General features: G+C 36.7%; 2 protein-coding genes across 3 annotated transcripts; one reads left to right on the top strand and one right to left on the bottom strand.

Moving 5' to 3' along the window:
- Positions 1-210: 210 nt before the first annotated feature.
- tm9sf3 (transmembrane 9 superfamily member 3) lies at positions 211-15411 on the top strand. Of its 2 annotated transcripts, none has more exons than XM_044136152.1 (15): positions 211-498; positions 2740-2935; positions 3043-3165; positions 4895-5055; positions 6450-6527; positions 8116-8247; positions 8349-8515; positions 9049-9143; positions 9216-9346; positions 10566-10705; positions 11840-11908; positions 11988-12134; positions 12664-12747; positions 12842-12918; positions 13929-15411. In XM_044136152.1, the coding sequence occupies exons 1-15, from the start codon at positions 406-408 to the stop codon at positions 13994-13996; spliced, it is 1761 nt and encodes a 586-aa protein (XP_043992087.1). In that variant the 5' UTR covers positions 211-405; the 3' UTR covers positions 13997-15411. The 2 variants fall into 2 exon arrangements, with proteins under 2 accessions (XP_043992087.1, XP_043992089.1); XM_044136154.1 differs by having other exon boundaries at positions 239-343.
- Positions 14823-21706, bottom strand: prdx3 (peroxiredoxin 3). The gene is made up of 7 exons (XM_044136155.1): positions 21625-21706; positions 20770-20881; positions 19984-20125; positions 19050-19185; positions 18862-18965; positions 17569-17734; positions 14823-15621 (listed from the first exon to the last, which is right to left on the bottom strand). The coding sequence occupies exons 1-7, from the start codon at positions 21658-21660 to the stop codon at positions 15571-15573; spliced, it is 747 nt and encodes a 248-aa protein (XP_043992090.1). The 5' UTR covers positions 21661-21706; the 3' UTR covers positions 14823-15570.
- Positions 21707-21966: the final 260 nt, after the last annotated feature.

The following is a 21966-nucleotide window of genomic DNA, read 5'->3' as shown; positions in this document are numbered from 1 at the left end:
GTATACTCCACAAATATGTTAATTTAAGAAAAGCAAACAGGGTGACAACTTTAGGCCATTGAGAACAATTTAAAAGTGCCATTCTATGAGAAAACCCCGCACCGTCCACGCGTGGTCTGGTCGTCAAAGGTGAAGCTCTGGTCTTGGCAGTCGGGATGACGTGGCTGAAGCCTGCGGAAGATGCGCCGACAAAGTTCCTCCAACCACCGCTGGAGCCATCGCTTTCTACGCTGATTGGACTCCGAGTACCACGTGACACCTCTCAACCAATCCTGTGTAGGTTTGGTGAGAGCGTACAGAGAGCATCTCTGAAAACTGCCTCTGTCATACAACCAGGAAGAAGGTGGGATATTAGCCCAACGTAGCTAACTACCCCAATCTTTCTGCATACTTTCACCAAAAATAATGGGTTCTTCCCGGTGGAAGTTGGCAATGACGGCTTTCCTTGCAGTAGTGGGCTCTTTATTACCTGTTGACGCGGACGAGCATGAGCACACGGTAAGACGGCGTTTAAATGAGGCCGACTGAGAAAGAGGGGGGGATCGTTGAAAAATAATGGACGGTTGTGCTGTGGGTAAGCTGCTAGCTGCGGTTCAAGAAACAGAATCACACACATACCAGGGTGTATAACTTCAGTCTGTTGAGTGATAAATCGATACCTGCTGTGCTATTGAACAGATAAGCATTCAGTTAGCCAGCTAACATGCAACCCTTAATCGGCCTAAACACTGATGCTAACTGTTAGCTTTTCACAACGGCTCTACACCAGCTTTCCTTTAGAACTGGTGGAATCTGTTAGTATAGCACCAAGAGGCTTCCATTAGTCAGTTGAGTAAATTAAAAGTACATTTAGCCTTAAAGCAGAAGTAGAACCGTAAATAGGCTAAGCTGGGACACCGGGGAAACGTTGAGGCCTGTTGGTATTTACTCTGTTATACGTTTGATTGCAGTCAGATACTATCTAGAAGTGTTGAGCAGGTCTTGAACTCATTGATCAGCCTGAACAAAAATAAAAAATATGGTATAGGTATGAAAGAAGTCGGATGAGTAGACTGATATAACGTGGAAGTTCACTTCCTTGAACGTAAGCAAACACAGCCACGGCATATCGCTTTCTAGAGTAGCACAGGTGTACCTGAACGTGATAACCGGTGTATTTTCATTAGTTTGCATTCAAATTTGAATACAATGGGCATCTGTTTTAGAATGAATCCCAAAAAATATCACGATATGTAAATTAACGTTATGTATTTCTTCTAGAGTATGGGCGGAAACATAAGTTAATTGACTTGTAATCCTACTTTGAGTCCAAATGTTACGTTCGTTACAATAGAATAAGACATTTACATAATTAAAAACGAGTAATTCTGCCTTAAATAAGTAAAAAAAACAAAAACAAAAAAACAACAACATTCAGCTTAGATTCATTTTGAAATGAAACTTTTTTTAAACCCTAAAATGAATCTATAAATTATTTTTCAGTTTTGGATGGAATATGACCTGACCTGGGCTAATATTTGAGAATAGAGATTCTAGAAAATTTGGGTGGTTTGAAGATTTATTCTCATCTTCAAGTAAATTAAACAGTATAACAATGTTTAACAATTAACTTTGGCTGTTTTGCTAGTAGGTATTGAGAAAAATAAATACAAATTTTTGTGTGTTGAATTTGCATTTGAAAATATTAGATCTATAAATTTCAATAGCAAATTAAAGGTGTTTATTTTTGGAGGCATCAGCGACTCACTCTTAATGACATGCCCATTCCTGCTCCTGGAAAAATAATAATAAACATTCTTTATCTTATAGTTTTATGCATGACATTTATTGTTACCTTGGTACATAACTTAAGCTAAAAAAAACCCTCAACATTCAATAGTTTAAGTGCATTCTTATGCAGAATATATGCTCTTTAGATGTTAACATCTGTAAACCAAGGTAGTAATAACTGGTGAATTAATTGGGCTATCTCCTTAGGTAACTTTGGCAGTCAATGCAGCCAACTATTTTAGTTTCCTCACCATCGTTTTTTCCAAACAACCAAATTAACCTTTCCTATAAACAGGAGAAGTATAGTTGCCTTCTTTCAGCCAGCTGATCTGCAGTGTGTGGAAAAGCAGGTTGTAGGCCTGATGGAATAAATCAATTAATTACATGATACATTATAACAAACTCAATAATTTCCATTTGCAAATTTATACTTTTTCTCTTTCTTTCTACCAAAAACTGGGTCATAAAAGTCTTCAGTCTGGTGTTTTGGTCTCAACTAAACCTTTTTTTGAAGGCTAGTTTTGTTTCTAGAGACTTCATAATTCGTTTTATTAGTTATTTCTGTTGTTTTATTTATTTTGGATATTTAAAATGTCTTCCAGTTCTAGTGTTACAATATTATTGTTTATCGCAATAACTTCAGGGGCAACTTATTGTTGAGCAAAATTTGTTATTGTGACAGATCTATCAGGTTGGCATCTCAATAAAAAGATTTCACGTCTGTGCAATTTTGAAAACCTCGTCATGCTTTGATGTCAGTAACGGACTGATGCATACTTTATGCTTTAATGGTTTCCCTATTTTTATTTAAACCTCTTTATCACAGTCTACTGAGTTGCCTCTGATATGAATTTGTACCTAAAGCTAATTATGGCACAGAAATGTATATTCAGAAACCTGATGGACTTGCAGAACAGGTGTAGCATTCTTGAACTGCTCTGAATAAATCCCTTTATTTTCCCTTCGTAGTACACAGATAAGGAGGAGGTCGTTTTATGGATGAACACAGTGGGGCCTTACCACAATCGACAGGAGACGTACAAGTATTTCTCTTTGCCATTTTGCGCGGGTTCCAAGAAGACCATCAGTCATTACCATGAAACCCTCGGAGAGGCTCTGCAGGGGGTGGAGCTGGAGTTCAGCGGCCTTGACATCAAGTTCAAAGGTTTTCTGCTTTGTTTAGCCTAAACGCATAAGTACAACCGTTAATGTATGTATGTTTCAAAATTTATGGCACCTAATTCAAAATGTTTTGTCCCATTATCTCTGCAGAGGAAGTCATGCAGAACACATACTGTGAAATTGACTTAGACAAACCCAAACAGGATGCCTTTGTTTACGCCATAAAGAACCACTACTGGTATCAGATGTACATCGATGACCTGCCCATCTGGGGTAAGTGACGTTATTTCAACCTCTGGGGTTTTGGTTGGTGCTGAAAAGTTTTGGGATTTTTATGTATTGCTATGTTTTTCCCACCAAAAAGTCAAAGGGATCAGCCCAGTTCTGAGAATGAAGCTGCATGACTGTGCTGTTTACTCAGCACAGTTCATTACTACTTCAATTTACCTTAAAACGGATTTAGGATACAAACGACCCACAGCAACTTGCCATTAGTGTATTCACCTGTGAAAGAGAGCTTTCGTGTCACACAACCTGTACTATCAGAGGGATATTAAATACACTTCTTAGGTCTCTTCCTCTTCAAGCTAAACTTGTAGTCACTTTTTTTTTTTTTTTGCAATAGTGGCCACCACTCCTCCGGCTGATTAAACATCCACCCGTCTGCATGCGGATGTTGCATGCAGTGGGTGGGGCTCTGATATTTACTTTGCTGCATTTAAGGAGTTAAAACGTGATTCATCGCTTCTGAGATGCTTAGATATTTAGATCAAACATCTTAAATTTGTATCCTGAAACATGCCAACAATCCAAACACATGGATTCAGTTGGATTGAAGTTTTAAGATAAAATTCAGTTTGGGTTGATAAGCCCTGTAGAGTCATTGACTTTGCAGCAAGCATGACGGTGAACTATATGCTCAAACACAGCAGAACACTTCTGACAGTGTTCTAAATTTGATTGAGTTTAACTATTAACTGGATGGGAGAAACACTGGCTGCTATATTTGATTCTAAATGTCCATTATTTGTAGCATAAAAGTATTTTGTTGTTCCTTTTTAATGATTCTATTACTAAAAACAAAATAACAGTTTCTGAAACAGAAACAGAATTGTTACTTTGCTTCTGAAAGTAGTACAGAAAGTGTTACTTTTGCTTCCCAGCATTTTTGTAAACATTTGTAGTGAATTGGTGTGATATAAAAAACAAAATTACTATTTTAAAAAGCTCACATTTTTGGCTATTTTTTGTACTAACTGTATACCACAAAGCAGAATAATAGTAAATAAAAATATATGGTACACTGTTGCCTATTCCTCTGGTAAGGATGGGCATTTATCCAATTATCATTTATCATAATAAATTTAGATTTTCAGTTGTCTTGATAAATTTCAATTAATGATTAAGCTCTCCCAAAACTATCCGTATTGTCGGGTTGTTTTATATTTTCTCTATTATTTCAATAAGACTATCAATAAATATCAATAAATTTGAAAAAAAAAAAAAAAGATCTATTTCTGCCACTGTGTGCAACTTAGTGACTTAAATCAGACTTTTTTATGTGATTGGTGTCCTAAAGAAGCCTGTTGCAAATACATCCGTTTTCTATAAAGAGTGATAAATCATTGGTGTTGACTAAGAAACACAAATTAATAATTTTTATTGTTATTACAATAAAACTGCAAAATATTGTGATAAAACATTAACTTTATGTCGCTTCCATAAATTACCTTTAGGTGTTAGTGTGTGCCTGCTTAGTAGTTTGTCCTGCATAAGAACAATTATTAAAATAACCCTTTTATTATTTATGTTTACAAATAAGTGCTTAAATATAATATTGAAGTGGAAAATAAATATTCAGATTCACCAGGATGTGCAAACCAACAAGCTTCCCCTTATGTTGGTTTGCACATCCTGACTAGCAGCTCTACGTTCAGACTTGTGGTCCCTATCAGTATTTTTGCCTCCATCAGATCAGTGACTCATCCATGTTTTCTGTAAGGCATCGTCGGCGAGGCGGATGAAAACGGAGAGGAGCATTACCTCTGGACGTACAAAAAGCTGGAGATCGGCTACAACGGCAACAGGATCGTTGACGTAAACCTGACGAGCGAAGGCAAAGTGAAGCTCATGTCAAACACCAGAATCGCCATGTCCTATTCTGTGAGTACTGAGAGCTCTTTGTACATAGTATGCAAATATCAGGCTCCCCTTTTGTGATTTCATTAGGCTCTGGGAAATGCAAGTACGTTTCTTTGATCTGTGAAATATATTCAGCTTATGAGACGACACCAGAACTGAGCTAATCTATGAATCTTCTTGTTTTTAACAGTTGGATTAAAAAGTTCAGATGGTTACGGTTAGATAAATAAATGGTTAAATTCCAATCTATTAAATGTTGTGATATCATTAAATATACTTGCAGTCAGAATATTCATCTGGATACTTGAAGTGAAGATTAGTTTGCCTAACATTTGCTACTTTTAACAACGTATATATGTTTGTTGTACATTTGAATATAAAGGTGATGACTTAGCAAAGCTGCTACCGTGAACAAACTGTTGTTTTTGCATAAAAAGCAGAACTTAAGATTTTTTTTCTCACTGACTGAGTGCATTTCTGCCTGAAATATCATGTATTTCAGGCAGAAATATAAATGCACATTCATATGTCAGATTCCTATGAATGTGTATTTAAAGACATTATGATGACTTTTTAAAAATATGTAAAAAAAAAAAAAAAACTGTTGCTATGTTGCAGAGATGTTCAATACAACTTGAAAAAATCCCATCGATTGCAATAAAACATTAACATAAAACTCTAAAAAAAAATTAAAATTATTTGAATCAAAATAAATACAAAGTATTTTCTAATAAACAAAACTGGGCCAAAATTACTTCAGCATTTATTTTTATCTTTTTTTTTTTTTTTTCAAATGTGTTCACAGTAGTGAAATATGTATCGGTCAGAACAGCACCGTTCTGACCGATACATTGAGAACAATATTAATACCTATTGACCAAGATTTTCATATCGTTAAATCTCTGCAAAATATTTTAAAAGCTTTACATGTTTTAAAAAAAAAAAGCGCAAGAAGCTGACAAGTAACCACTTTTTACAGTTTTAAAAAGTTTTTTAAACGTTTTACTGATTGGGCTAAAAAAAAAAATTACTGTGAATCATTTGCATCTTTTCCTCTTTTGAGAATCCCACAGGCTGAACAGTTCTGATTAAATTTTACTAATTTAGTTAATAAACTGAACTTGGAAACTTATTGGGAGACTTAAAACAACAAAATGTACTGCTAGTCAATCAGATCATAGAATGCTGATGGCAGTGGTTTTACAAACAAATTATTAAATATGATCAGATTGACAATAATCTTTCCAAACTGTACAATCTCTAGTGGCAGGCATGATGGACAGTAATTGAGAAACGCTTCTCTAGGGAAATGTTTGAAGGGAAAAGAGGCAGGAAGTGGGGCGTGTCGCTGGTCCCCACGGTAACCGTGGGTTACAGGATTTGATATCAAATCCTGCACTTTTGTTCCCACCCAGGTGAAATGGAAGAAGTCGGACGTGAAGTTTGAAGACAGGTTTGACAAGTACCTGGACCCGTCCTTCTTTCAGCACCGGGTGAGTGAAATGTTCCTCGGGTTTCATGCTGCTGTTCAGGAAGTGCAAATAAAACTGATGACTTTTTTTAAGGATTTCTCTAAAGCAAAAACAAATTTTTCCTGCTTTATCTATTTATATGTTGTACCTCTTCTATCTTTGTCCTTCCCTTTGCTCATGTTCTGCTTCCATCCTGATACACAGTGTTTGTCATTTCTCCGTTTCATTTCTGTAAATCTCTCTTTGGGAACTTCAGATGATTCAGACTAAATCCCTGATATTTTCTCAAATCATCCCAGTTTTACAGCAGATTCACCGACTTCCAGTCATTTACATTTACTATTTAAAGTACTGTTGCACACTTTCAAAGCCACCACAACTTAGCATGTCGCAATAAACCAATCAACTGCACGATAAATTAAAACAATCTTGATCATTTCCATTGGCATGATTGTTTTGTTTTTCTTTCTACCAAAAACTGGATGATAAAAGTTTTAAATCTGGTGTTTTAGTTTCAACTAGCCCCATGTTTGAAGAACAGTTTTATTTACAGAGACTTAAGTATCAATTTTATTTGTTGTTTTGTTTATTTATTTTGGATATTTAAAATATCTTTCAGTTCCATAAGTAAATGTTTGCTGGAAATTAAAGTTAGATTTTTAGGGGGTTACTTGCATTATTATGCCATTATGATACTTGAAAATAGTTTCAAAACAACAATATGATCATTTATTGGGATAATTTCAGGGATAGGTCATCATCCAGTAAAATGTGTTACCAGAACAAGCCTGTCCAAAACAAATCAAAATGCTTCTGTTCAACCAGGCCTGTCACGCTAACAAATTTTGCTGAGTGATTAATTGTCTCAAAAATTATTGCGATAAACGATAACATTGTTTGAAGACCTTTTTACACTGACTTAATGGAAATGACATAATAATGCATGTGATTTCCTGCCAACAATAGATTTATGTTCAAAAGAACACTCAACACTGGAACTGATAAAATAAACAAAACAACCAAATGCAAAACTAAAATGGATTCTCAGTCTCCTTTTTTTTTGTGGGCTCTTATATGACAGCAGGCTGACAGAAAAGGAGGGAAGGAGGGGGGTAGACATGCGGCAAATGTCGGTCGGGTCCGGGAATCGAACCCGCGACGGCCGCGTCAAGGACTGAAGGCCTCCAAATGTGGGTTGTGCTGCCACCACAGCACGCCCCTTCTCAGTCTCCATTAACAAAAAACTCACTTGAATAAAAACTAAACAACATAAAGCCAAAGTGTAAATAAATACTGAATTCAACCAAAAGAGTGCAGATTATGAAGTCTGTATTCCATGTTGTCCTTCAGTAATCATTAGATTTAAATAGAGAAGATGGGCACATCCACTACCTGATGCAATAGTTCACAATACACAATTTTTTTGCCTCTATTTTTCCTCTTACGACAATCTTAGAAGTAGATGTTTTATTCTAATCTCTACTTTCTTTACCTGTTTTCATTTCTACTGAACGTGTTGCATCTTTTTTTTCTTGTAAAGTGTCACTGGGTGTCTGGAGATAAAATGAACTATTATTATATTTATTTAGCCATTTTTTTCTGCCTTCAGATTCACTGGTTCTCCATCTTTAACTCCTTCATGATGGTCATATTCCTGGTGGGCCTGGTGTCCATGATCCTAATGAGAACCCTGAGGAAGGATTACGCCAGATACAGCAAAGAGGAAGAAATGGACGACATGGTGAGCGACCTATGGGAACTTTGGTTTCATCGTGCTGATTTTAAACTCCTCTTCGTCGCTGATGCTGCTCCTCTCTGCTTCCTGTCGCCGTGTGTCGACAGGACAGGGATCTGGGGGATGAGTACGGCTGGAAGCAGGTGCATGGCGACGTGTTTAGGCCGTCCAGCCATCCGCTCATCTTCTCCTCGCTCATCGGCTCCGGCTGCCAGATCTTCTCCGTCTCCTTCATCGTCATCATCGTTGCGATGGTGGAGGATCTGTACACAGAGTGAGTAACTGAAGTCTGAACATTGTGGTGTTTTTACTTTTTTATTTCCATTTTTTACAGTAAGTTAAATAAATACTAGAGATGCACCGATCCAAAATTGAGAAAAATTCTAGATTGTTTCATTGATAAAACTCTTGATCCATTAGGGAAGATCTATTCAGTCTAATTCTATGCTTCACGACCTGCGTTATTTTACATTCTTCATAACTGCACTGTCTGAGCCATGTGGAAAACGGTTTGCTGCAGATTATTTTTAACTAACATAGTCGACCTATTTGCTCTCTCTACACCATCTTTTTTTGTAATTGTGTTTCTTTTCCAGCTGCTGCAGTTATGTCCCAAAAAGTATTCATTATCAATTGCATTTTGTGGGTTTTGCAACCCAGAAACATAGTTTTGAAATTTGACAGAATGTGTTGCTCTTGACGACGGGTGCCAACAGAAAAAAACAATAAAAAATTCCAATACATTTTATGTGCAATAAAACTGAGACATCTTTACAGGAAACTGTAAACCTTCTGTCTTTTCTGCAGGAGGGGCTCCATGCTGAGCACGGCCATTTTTGTTTATGCAGCAACCTCTCCTGTCAACGGCTACTTCGGTGGAAGCCTGTATGCAAAACAAGGAGGTAATAAAGCATCCAAATTATATCCCATTAAAAAGAAAAACCCCTTAAAATGGTGTGAATCTGTTACTTCAGGCAGGCGATGGATCAAGCAGATGTTCATCGGGGCCTTCATGATCCCAGCCATGGTGTGCGGGACGGCCTTTTTCATCAACTTCATCGCCATCTACTACCACGCCTCCAGAGCCATCCCCTTCGGGACCATGGTGAGTCGTTGCTTCACATTGCAACACGCAGAAGGAATCTGAGTCAACAGCTTGCAGTGTCTGCAATCTGCTGCGACCCGATTAGACCGGTGAGAATAAAACGTTTGGCGGAGGTGATGAACAGCAGAAGAAATGAATCCGCTGGACAAACAGGCAACGGATTAAACTAAAAGGTTCAACTGAATTAAATGCATTTCACAGGACGTTTCCTGACTTTATCAATTCACCAACTACTATGTTCTTAACTAGAAACAGCTGTTTGAAGGCTTGACTTACAGCTCAGTAACCAGTCAGTATTCACACCCTCTGTTTCACATTAAACCATAAACCTGAATGTACTGTAGTGGAATTTTATGTATTACAACAAAAGAAAGTGCATGAAACATCCTAAATTCAACATGTGTCCTCCTTTACTCTGATACCACCAAATGAAATCTAACCCAATCGCTGTACTTTGAGCACTACTTACAAAATCTCATATCTCTGCAATATGTGGCTGGATAGTTGTTGTTTTTTTGTCCATTGATTCCAATTCAATAATGAAGGAGACTTTTTAAATACAAGCAGAATTATTAACAATGAATTAAAATCTTCTTCCAGTGCAAAATGTTGGTTCAGCACGACATATTTGGTTTAAATAAGCACATCTATCCAGGGACTTTTATTTTTTTCTCAAAAACAGACGTTAAAGCATCCAAATCTGTTTTACATTAACAGAATTAAACTTGGTTAAATACAGAGTGACTAATCCTGTAGAGAGTAGATCATATTTTTCTTTTAACAATTGAGCCCAGAAAAATTTCTGCAGGTGATTTTACTATTAAATACTAGTTTTTTTTATCCACTTAACTAAACTTTTAAGGACAAATCTTGGTTAAATTTTAAAAAGTTTATACTTGCCAATGAAACTCTTCGTTCTCCATATATTTATGTTCTTGTGCAGCTGAAGCCTCCATGAAATCACCAGAAACGATTCACACAGTCAGTTTGCTCGGTTTACTCTACATGGTTTTATCCATAAAACCTTCTCCCATCTGGTTTCATAAAGAAACCTTTCCTCTTATTCAAAATTGATGGGGAAAAAATAAACTGACCAATGGACTAATCTGTCCATCTGCTGATCATTTGTGCTGATTTGTCTTTGCAAAAACCACAGTTGGGGTGATATTAAACAACACAGCAAATGTAAACATAAATACATTTTCTCTTTCCGCTCCAGGTGGCTGTCTGCTGCATCTGCTTCTTCGTCATTTTGCCTCTGAATCTTGTGGGAACCATTTTGGGGAGAAACCTCTCTGGTCAGCCCAACTTCCCCTGCAGAGTGAACGCCGTGCCGCGGCCGATCCCCGAGAAGAAATGGTGGGTGGATGATGGTGGAGCAGGGAGCGGAGGCACAGCAGCACATACATTACTGCAAATTAAATCTACAGATGGATAAATTGTCTTGCAAAAACACAAAATGTTACCAAGTATTTCTGCCTAGATTTTAGAGTAAATATCTTATCACGCTTGAAATAAAACAAAACTAACTTGCAAGTAACTTTTCAGCAAAATATAGGAGCTTGTTTTAAGAAAATAACTCCTTATTATTGAACAGCCACTTGAGAAAAGAAAATTGTATATTTATTTAAAGGGACAGTATCATATCAAATCAACTTTTTCAGCTTTACATCAGGTCATAAAATTCCCGCATCAAAATAAAACCTGGAATGTTGCCTTAAATATTTAATGAATGTTTGAGAAATCCTTTAGTCTCCATGGCAAGACGCCTGGTTGGCGCAGCGCCTCCTCTGAGCTGCAGTTTCCCACCTAAAAGAGCAGCCCCACTCTGCTCCTTCAGACTAGCCAGCAGCAATTAGCAAACACCTAGTGCATCTGATGAGCTCATTATGGGAGCCACTTCTCAGTGAAACACTGGTTAAAAACATTGCTAAAGGGTTAATAGAGGAGCCATGTTGACTTCCTGAAGGCGGAGTTTTCTTTTAAAGAGACAGAGGCCCAATTTCAAGGCATTAAATTATAATGTCAATTTCTTTTAATGGCAGATTTGACAAACAGCATTTTTACAACAGCTGAAGGTAACAGAGTTTTTTGGTTATGCTATGAAACACCATGAGCCTGGAAAATACATAATTCTTCCCCTTTAAATTGTCTCACTCAGTTGCACATTTGAGTATTTTAAGTACATGCACAAGATTTTTTCTTATGCTGTTAATCTGCCCTCACTTGTACAGTCTTGTATTCTTATTTGTGCTGTTATATTTTACCTTTTGTTTGAATCTGTGTGTTTGCTGCTTAAACAGCTGAAGTTATTTTTGTTCTGTAATCTGACCTGCCGACTCTGAGGACAAACTGCTGCTTTTCATGGAAACATCGGCTGTAAAATAGAAAACAAACGTCTGACTTATCCTTCTTTAAGTGATAAAACATGTTCAGTCTCCCAGAAGGGAAAATATAAACGCTCTGATTGTGTTGAATGGCGTCCTGCCTCAGGTTCATGGAGCCGGCTGTCATCGTGTGCCTCGGGGGAATCCTGCCCTTCGGCTCCATTTTCATAGAAATGTAAGTGTTTCCTGAGGAAATGATCCGGTTCTCCGTTAGACGACGCGCCGCAACGACACGCTCTCTCCTCCCCTGTCAGGTACTTCATCTTCACCTCCTTTTGGGCCTACAAAATCTACTACGTGTACGGCTTCATGATGCTGGTCCTGGTGATCCTCTGCATCGTCACGGTGTGCGTCACCATCGTGTGCACATACTTCCTGCTCAACGCTGAGGACTACAGATGGTGAGCCACACATCAGGGCTTTATTCTCTCCTCTAAGTGTTTATGCTACAGAGGCGGCAGAGGAACCACAACTGTAGAGAATCCAGAAATTTTACTCAACTAATAGTAAAAAAGTATTCGGTAAAAAGTCAAATTAAGTACTAACTGGTCGAAACATCAACCATTTAATATTTAAAAATTACGTCATCAGATGGACCAAAATATAAAGTTAAGTGAAAACTTTGGTATTTTAAGGACCAAAATGACAATAATTCATATAAGTAACAAAATCAGGCAAAAAAAACATTTTCCAAATCATTTATTTTCAAGACTTATGAAACTTTAACAAAAGCTGCAGGTGTGTGTTTGTGTCTGGTGAATTTTCGGTTAAAACATGAAAATGAAGAAATTTTACTCACGTAAGAGTATAAATACTAAATTATAAATTACTCAAGTGAAAGTAAAAAGTGCAGCGTAGTAAAAATATTCCTATACAATATTTCCAAAGAGTAACTCAAGTAAATGTGATGTTTGTTTGCTGTTTTTCCAGGCAGTGGACGAGCTTCCTCTCTGCTGCATCTACTGCGGTTTATGTTTACATGTACTCCTTTTACTACTATTTCTTCAAAACTAAGTGAGTGATGGCTGTAATTACAGTAATTGATAGAAAACTGAAGTAAATTTTAAAAAATGTAGTGGATTCTAAAATGTTTTCTTGTGTATTTCAGGATGTATGGATTATTTCAAACATCCTTCTACTTTGGCTACATGGCCGTGTTCAGCACTGCTCTGGGAATCATGTGTGGTGAGTTTCTGCTCTTCTTCTCCCATTTAAACACCAAAATGTCACAAACTGAAGTAACATGGTCACTCTGATTTATAGTTGAGAACATGCTGCTTCTAATTAGGACTTTCTCTGCTTCCTTGCTAAATGTTTAAGTGATAAATTACCACCAGGACTCCACCTAACAGTTATCTTAGAAATCCATTTTTCTGATGATTAATCAGATAAAGTGGTACATTCTGCTGCTTTTATAATAGAAATACATTAAAAGATGCAAAAAAACTCATTCCATTTTTTAATCCTCTTCTGGACTTGTCAGTACAGTGTCTGCTTATTTTGGGTTTATCAAACTAATAATTGGATAGCAAAAGGTGCTCAACGGATTTTTTTTCACAGTTTGAACCAGTTGAAGCTAAAACTGCAACTTGAGGAGTTTTGGTAAAAACATTTTTACATACTAAGATTTTTTTTTTTTTTTTTTTCACCTTAATTGCAAAATGTGTATATTTTTGTAGTTTTACCTTAATTATTGCTCTGGTTGTATGTTTTTTTTGTTTTGTTTTTTCAAAACTATTTTCGGTTGATGCACTCTGACCAGCAGTTTATTACTAAATTAGTTGATTATTTCAATAAGCAATTCATCGCAATTAATCAGATTGTTTCAGCCTTAGTTACTGCATCACAACTGTTTTTGAAATGGTAAATATTTCTTGTGGAAAAACTCAAGAAGCCTGCTTTTAGCCAGCTGACCAGCAGTATGCAGCAACAGGTGGGAGTGGGTCAGCACTGTTTCAGTCTGCACTCCAGACATTCAGAACAAATTCTTCTTCTGCTCTTTAATGTGTGTGACAGGTTTGGTTTTGGACCTCAAACTTTTTAAATATCTCCGCCTAATGCCTACTCAGACATACTCCACACAACCCGTTTTGAAAAGTGGTAGATGTCGATCGGCTCCCCGGGTCCGACTGCTGCTCAGACTTTTACTAGACCGTCTCTGCAGAACTGACCCGATTCATTCGATCTGTTTCCAGGCGCCGTCGGCTACATGGGAACAAGTGCCTTCGTGAGGAAGATCTACACAAACGTGAAAATCGACTAAGCAGCGTAGCAGCAACACGGGGATTTGACTGATCCACCTTCGTGTTCTGGAAGACGGCAGGCACAAGTCATTTATTCCTTTCCCTCTTGCAGAGAGATTGTGAGAATCTCACTTTGTTCAACATTGTTTTGTTTTGTTTTGTTATTTCTGAATAAATTTCAACATTGTGACTTTAAGAGGGGGAAATCTGTGGAGGAGATGTAAAACTCAAGGTTTTTATTTTTTAATCAGTTGCTTTAGGAAACGGTTGGGAGGGTTGAATGTTTAAAGCCGACTTTTCTCTCTTTTTCCCCCGAGCCAGTCCCAAACGAGACGACACGTTGACGGAGTAGTGTAGCTCTCTTCAGTGAAGAGGCCGGAGCGTTCGGAACGCCTTGGTTCTGTTGCGTCGGATTATTCGGGAGCCGGGTTCGTTTCTATTTTGTACTCCTGGAAGTCACTCGAAGTGTTGTCGTATCTCCGCCGTACCGTAGTTTGTTCTTTTACTTTCACTGAAAACGACAAAAACCTCCGTTTGGCGGCTTAATTCTCCAGAAGCAGTCCATCCAGTTGGTGAGGTTCTGGCCCTGCTGTCGGGTTTCTGCACTGGACAGAAACTGATCAGCAGCTGAGGTGCAGGAAGAACTGATTTTTATTTTGTTTTTTTAATGGCCGTTTGATGTGATCCCATCTTCAAGTTAGTCTTGTTTTCTAAATGTTTGGGTTGAATGAAGTCTACATGTAAAGATAATATATGGATGGGGTGGCGTGTATATAACCTTAATAATGTACCTTTAGATGTAGATCCCAAATGTATTTTCGTTGTACAGTTTTACTACAGGGTGTCTTTTTTTTTTTTTTTTTTTTTTTAATGAATCCTTTAGTTGCATTGATTTGTTTTTCTTAGTTCGGTGCTTGGGGTGGGCGCTGTTACAGCTTGCCTGAAACTGCATGAAGTTTTTTCCACATTAACCATCTTCATCAAATTCTGCCTCCATTTTTTTTTCTGTTTCGAACTCTTAAAGCCACATTTTGTCCAACTTTTCTTCTTTTGGGGGACGTTTTTTATTTGGATTTCAAAGCTTTAAAGAGGGCCCACGTCTTTCGGTAAGCTAAGCTTCGGCAAAAAGAAAAACATCGTTTATCTACAGAAACGAGGCGATGCTTCGTTTCTGCTACTGTAAAAAGTAAAGTTTATGTACACCTAAAACTAGATGTTTTCATCACCACACTGTGCTGCAGAGTGTTTCTCCCTATTTTGTGTAAATACAGTATGTACCCTACTTGTATGAAAAGTGGCAAATGCCTTTTTTTCTAATTTCCAGTTTTCTCCCACTTTGGTTGATTTTTGGCACTTCATGTTGTGTACCAATGTCAGACATTTTGAACCTGCATATTAACTTGCTGTAAAAAGAAAATAAACATGTTTATGTACAGGGGTTACTCAGCGTGATTTTTATTATCTTCATACAGTAGAGATGAGAGTTGATCAACAGAAACACAAACTGGTTCAGACGAATCAAAGCCAGGAGTTTGTCAAACAGATTTATCAGTAAACTAAGAATCTTTTATTGACTGTAATTTTCACCAAACGGTTAGTTGACTTTCTCAAAGTATTCCTTCGATCCTTCAGGGGTTGGTTTGATCTGAAAAGGAATGAGAATTAGACGACATTATGCTGCTCTCACTGAACAGAAACAAAAATCGATATGCAATGTGGAGAAACTTAATTCAGTTCTGGATCCCAGAAATTCACACAAAAATAGCTGATTTTTTTAAACGCTAAAAGCATAATTTAATTTTACACAAATGGTCAAAAATATTGAGTGTCAATGATGCTAATATTTAACTTCCTTTCTAAATATTTTTGATCTGAGATAATAGGTTTAGTTTGAAAATTGAATGTTTAGTTTGGAACCAAATATAAGCTAAATATTTATTTTAGAACTAAATATTTACCTTGTGAATAAGAGCTTAAGTTTGGAACTGATATTTATAAATAGATGAATAAAATGGTGGAAATAGACTGAAAAATTAACACCTGCATTTCTTTACTGTGCAACTTTATAACGGTGGCCATAAGCTCCCACCAGCAGGTGGCAGTGTTTCTTCTAGAACGTTGCTGCCTTACTTGATAAAGTTATCTTCTGTGGAAATTGTGTGAATTGAGCCATTTAAGTTCCTGAAGGAATAAAATCTGCTCGTCTTTTTTCTTCTATATGTGGAATTTGGAAGCTGTTCACTGGAAAAAAATATTGCAAAATTTCTTGAGTATATTTGTAAAGTAGCGCCACAAAAAATCAGTGATTTTAATTGCAATAAAGAAACAAAATTTCTTTAGGACTCCTGATTTAACTTTTAGATCCTTCCAGCAGAAGGCCAACATGAAGGTCACACTGCAGCCAAGCGGATCTGTAGCCTTTGCTCCGGTAAAGTAATGAGCTTAAAACGGCTTTTAGGTTGTTCAGGTCTCCGTCCAAACATGAAGCAGACGGCTGATCGACCTCCAAGCTAGACTCACTGCTAATCTAATCCAAAAGAGGAATGGAAACTAATTTAGAGGTTTTAAATCTACGGCAGGCCATTTTAACATAAAATCACTTTCCTCTGACTGCTAGTAAAATTACATTCTAGATGTCTAAAATCATTTTGACTTTCAGGAATCTGAATTTAAGATCTCCGCATTAACATTCTGACTAGTAAGAATAATAATTATGACTCAAATTAAATTACCGGATTTGTCATCTCCATAATTACAATGTAACATAACATGGCTGTAAATGTGACTCATCAAAATAAAAATTTTTGAAATCTGAATTAAGAATTGTGCGTGAGCCCTGTGTTGTTACTGAGCTGTCTTATTTTGGGTTTTCTGCACAAAATTGTCAGGAAAAAAAGGAAAAAGGACAGTTTTAGAAGTCTGCAAACATTTCCTGCTAATTCACTTCTGATGAACAAAATGCATCAAAGTGGCTTTGAAAAGCTAAGAGAGTCGCTGTCAACCCATCTCCAGGCTGAAAATGGTGCATCTTCAAAAAGCATTTCAGAATTTTATTGAAATTTCAAACTGATTCATAATGCTATGATATTTTGACTAGATGGAATAATAAATCAACATATTTGAAATGATAAAGCAATCTATTTTTAGATATCTAATTGATCTGGAGATATCTTACAGGAATTTTGTTTAGAAAAAAAAAGGGGAAATTAGTAATTAATTTGAGTTTTTGGGAAATTGATGCATCTAAAATAAAGAATGTATTGTTTTTATTCATATTTTTAATATTTTACTGCCAAATTTATCATTTGTTTTAAATTACTTTAGATTAAATAAAATTTTATTTCAGGTTTTATTATTTATCTACCTGTGATGTTGTGAAGCATCATACTACTCAAAGTCAAATTTGTCATTTGTACAAGTCAGACTATAATTAGAGATATCTTAATTTTCTAATATGTCTACTCATAATATCTGGTTTGTAAGAGTGGTGAAACTGATTTTATGTTACAACAGCCTGCCATACTCCTCCTACTGACAGCATCAGGGATGTTTAGGTGCTGTAGGAATCTGCAGTTTTCCCAGAGATACTCACTGTGGGCGACTTCGGCGTCCAGCTGGCTGGACAAACCTCTCCGTGCGTCTCGACAAACTGGAAGGCCTTCACCAGGCGCAGCGTCTCCTCTACGCTCCGGCCCACTGGCAGGTCGTTGACGCTCATGTGCTTCACCACACCGTTTGGATCGATGATGAATAAGCCCCTAAAACAATGGAACAGAAGATTATCGGATGTTTCTATTTACCACACAACTCTGCAGACACATGCTGGACATGAACTGTTTAGACTTTAACTTTCCAGTCGGTGCCACAGCGGCAGTTTCTTCCAGAGAGCTCTCATCAATGTCAGGCTCATTTTCAATAATTTAACCTCAAATTTGCTGTTTTTGAAGATGTAATTTTTGAAAAATCTGGATTTTTATTTCCACCATTAAATTTCTAGTTTATTTTAAAGTGATAACAGCCGACCCAGGACCAAACATCTTGTATTTATAACGAGTATTTTTTTAGTGTGCTGTGTCTGAAAAAAAAATCAGAAAAATTATTACAAGAATAAAGTAGTTTTACAAGTTTATTCACTTAATATCGTGACTTTATTCTAATTTTATTCTCGTATTAATTATGACTATTCTCGTATTAAAACTTTTTTACGATGATTCTTGTTTGAGTTTATTCTCATAATTTTATTTGTTTGGTACTCTGGTTCTAATAACACACCGTAACGATTGAAATAAAAACTTTTTTAAACTTTCATCTAAAGAAAAGAAACAGAGAAAAAGTCACTAGATAAAAACCCAAAATTGGTTAAAATTTGAAAAAAAAAATCTTTTTCTTTATTTACATTTAAAAACTTCACTGAAAGGAAAGTTGAACCAAAGTCAAGTTGTTTGCTTGTGAAGTTCATTAATTAATTAGTTCATTAACTGTTGATTTATTTTCCCTTTTGGCTGAATAAAGTATTTTTGAATTTGAACCAGATGGACTAAACAAATGTTAAAACCTTGTGATTTTGTTTTACAAGCTAACTCTGATTTGTACTCCTCCTCCTGATCCAGTTTGTTCTCTAATGTTCACTGAACATCTGGACTTGTTCTGAGATTAAATTAATCACAGCTGGACTATTTACAAATCAAATCACCTCTGAAGGAAACTGGACTTTATTTATGGGTGTTTTTACATAGAAATCTACGTATAATTTTACTTCCTCTTCACAGTTTGCCTCTCACACAAAATATGTTGAGGGCTTTGAAACTAGTATTTTGCTGCAAAGTATGATATCAAAAGAAGTTAACGATGTTTACAGGTATAACGCCTGACACAGTGAGCTCACCTCAGTGCGATTCCCGGGCCGTCCAGCAGAACCCCGTAGTCTCTGGAGATCTGCTTGTTGAGGTCCGACAGCAGAGGGATGTGGATGTTTCCTAAACCTCCAGCCTGGAACGTCAATAAAAGCCGCTAACACACATATTCATCTACATACGCGCTACAGTCTCTGCGTATTGTCAGAGTCATTTGCACCTTTCGTGGCGTGTTGATCCAGGCCAGGTGGGTGAAGTGAGAATCCACAGACACGCCCACCACCTCACAGTTGACGTCGTGAAACTCCTTGGCCTTGTCGCTGAACGAGATGATCTCCGTCGGACACACGAACGTACTGAAAACAGCAAAAACGCAGGAATTAAAGGGGAAGTACGACGTTTTCCAGGCACAATCAACAAACTATGTTAACTTAAGCTGTTACAAAATGCCACATGAAATATAACAATTTTGTTTAATCTAACAACTGGCTGAAAGTTATCTTAGCTTGTCTTAGTATAGCTTAGCTCAAATCTGCTATTGTTTAACATGATGCTAGCAGGAAAACTTGAATCTTCCTTTTTTAATGCTTTAATTATTATTATTATTATATCTGAGTGAAAAATCCAATAAAAAGCAAATGTGTATATATTTTGAGTTTTGCAGGTTTTATCTGTTAAGCTAACTGAGCTAACGACATATAGATGATAGCTTGTATATGTGCAACAAATAAATACAAGAGCAGCTCAGAGTTTTCCAGATTTCACTCTGCTGGAGCAACAAACTTCTCCAAAAAAAAGAAACTAAAAATTTTAAGCAGGAAGTCATTCCTCATTCAGTGTCATACAAATTAAAGGTACAGTATTATGTTTTCCAGGCACCTGGTAGACTTTCATAGCACGATCAAGTAACTGTGTTAATTTCAGTTGTTATAAAGATGCTGTAAATATCAAATATGATTTAAAACAAATTTGACTTTGTTAATTAACAGCTCCTGTTGGAGCTCAACTAGATCTGGACGATAAATTGATTTTATCGATTAATCGCTATTAATCTTTTTAACCCAATGCCAATAATAACAAATTGTTTTAGTTCTCTCCATTTCTTCATCTTCACATCTGAAAACCCAGTTGGGCTTTTTTTCACAAATACTCACAAGTCCAGAGGGTAGAAGAAAAGGACGAGGTATTTTCCCTTGAAGTCAGCCAGACTCAGGTCCTTGAACTCCCCGTTGTGGACGGCTGTGGCCTTAAAGCCGGGCGCCGGCTGAGTGACGGCGGCCGCCCATCTGGAGGAGCCTGATAAACAAAACGTCAAACGATTCTTACTCTGTTATCTGGAGATTCGGCCAACAGCTCTCTCTGTGGTCTGTGAACCAGAAATCAGCAAAAATTTGATATGAAAAGATACATTTTTCCCCCCCAACACTAAAAATTTTTATTTGCTAAATCTTTTTGAAGCAGAGAAAAATAAATCTTACACAGTTAGTAAATTCTTGCTATAGTTTTACTATAGCAAGCATTCAGCAGATGAACAGTTCTGTCAGGGTTTTGCTAATTGATTTTTTGGTTTTAGAAGACTAAAATCATAAAATAAACTTTGACAATAATAAAAATACAATTTAATTTGTAGTTTGACACCAGTTGAGAAATAAAGAGCTAAATGACGTACAGTTATTAAATCCTCTCGTTGTTAATTCACCATTCGGTTGTAAATTCCTGCTTTTGGTTCCTTTAAAAGCTAAAATAAGAAAAACAGTTGCAAAGCAATCCCAAATCATGACCCTGCCACCACCGTGCCTAACAGAGCCGTGTTTGGTTTAAACAAACAGTTCTGGTTTAATCTCATCTATAGGACTTAAAACAATTAATCTGTTTAATAATCATCAGCAGTAGAAAGAATAATGTTGACTCTTGGACGTTGCTAGTGATGCGATACCTACCGGTGGAGAAAAAGGATTTCTGGAGAACAGGAGCAGAAAGGACCCTGGCAGCGCCGCCAACTCCATGCTGGCAAGCAGCTGCAACTTTCAGCCCTCCAGCTGCAACCCGAACCTACAAGTAATAATAAATACTAGAAAATATAAATTACTGAAGAACTGGAACAAAAAAGGCTCTTAGTTTGGATGCATTTAATGAGCAAAAAAACAGTAAGTCAGATTACCCAGGATTTACACTGCCAACTATTTACTTCCTTCTTGTTTACTTCGTAACTCAATTATAAGTCAATTAATAGCATTTGACATTTTAATAATAACGTATACAAATAAAGAAAACACAACTACAATTTTTTGTGATATTGGGTAACAAATTTTCATGAGTTTCAATGTAAATTGAGGGACAAATTGTCTTAATTTTATTTACTTTGTTGTGATATTTGAACAAATGTAAAACCTGTGCCAAATATCTTATAAAGTAATAAACTGTTTTTGACCTTATTTTAACCTTCATCTGGATCTTGGCATCATTTGAAAACTATTTCAATTGCTGCTCAAATAAAGTCACACAACTCTTTTAAAAGTTTAGCCGAAATATATAATTATTGCGCACATTTACAAATAATTGACAAATAAATTTGAACAAATTTTTTTTTTAATTTTCGCATGGAGCGCCCGCGAACCAGAGGTTGGAAACACAGTGTCAAATTTGGATATATGCGCAGCACATTAACGCGTTTCTGAACAAATTGATTAAAAACTTCTCCTGTCATGATTTAATTCCTGCATTCTGAGCTGCGAACTGAGGTAAACAGAGCGAACAAACAACCTAAGCTGACAGAAATTAAGAGTTTTACTCACAGAGGTTCTGAGCAGTCTTCCAACGGTGGCCGCCATGTTGGATTATGTCACAACAGGAGGAGGGTCAGAGCCACCTGCGGGACACTAATCAGTCATCAAAATCAATAAAATGAAATAAATAAATATATTCTGTTACACTTTGAAAAATTATGTTGCAGTAAAGGATTTAACACGAAATAAGTATTTCCCGAAGAATAAAAAAGGGCGACTGTCGGTCATGTTGCCTTCAGGCGCTCTTCAGAACTTCGTACGTCAACGTCGACGCCATATTGAGAGGGGCGTGTAAGTTGAAGTCCGCGTTGAAGTATTGTTAACACTGACTATGATATGGATATTAAATTA

This window comes from Gambusia affinis, linkage group LG13, assembly GCF_019740435.1.
Source record: "Gambusia affinis linkage group LG13, SWU_Gaff_1.0, whole genome shotgun sequence".
In the NCBI taxonomy this organism is placed as follows: domain Eukaryota; kingdom Metazoa; phylum Chordata; class Actinopteri; order Cyprinodontiformes; family Poeciliidae; genus Gambusia; species Gambusia affinis.
This window is presented reverse-complemented; position numbering and strand designations above follow the sequence as displayed.

Excerpts from the sequence above, each read along its gene's own strand:
- tm9sf3 (XM_044136152.1), top strand. The coding sequence starts at position 406 with ATGGGTTCTTCCCGGTGGAAGTTGGCAATGACGGCTTTCCTTGCAGTA. Across the intron at positions 3,166-4,894 it reads CGATGACCTGCCCATCTGGG|GCATCGTCGGCGAGGCGGAT; the intron begins GTAAGTGACGTT and ends GTTTTCTGTAAG. Across the intron at positions 8,248-8,348 it reads AGGAAGAAATGGACGACATG|GACAGGGATCTGGGGGATGA; the intron begins GTGAGCGACCTA and ends GTGTGTCGACAG.
- prdx3 (XM_044136155.1), bottom strand. The coding sequence starts at position 21,660 with ATGGCGGCCACCGTTGGAAGACTGCTCAGAACCTCT. Across the intron at positions 19,186-19,983 it reads TTCTTCTACCCTCTGGACTT|TACGTTCGTGTGTCCGACGG; the intron begins GTGAGTATTTGT and ends TGCTGTTTTCAG. Across the intron at positions 15,622-17,568 it reads GGACGCCGAAGTCGCCCACA|ATCAAACCAACCCCTGAAGG; the intron begins GTGAGTATCTCT and ends ATTCCTTTTCAG.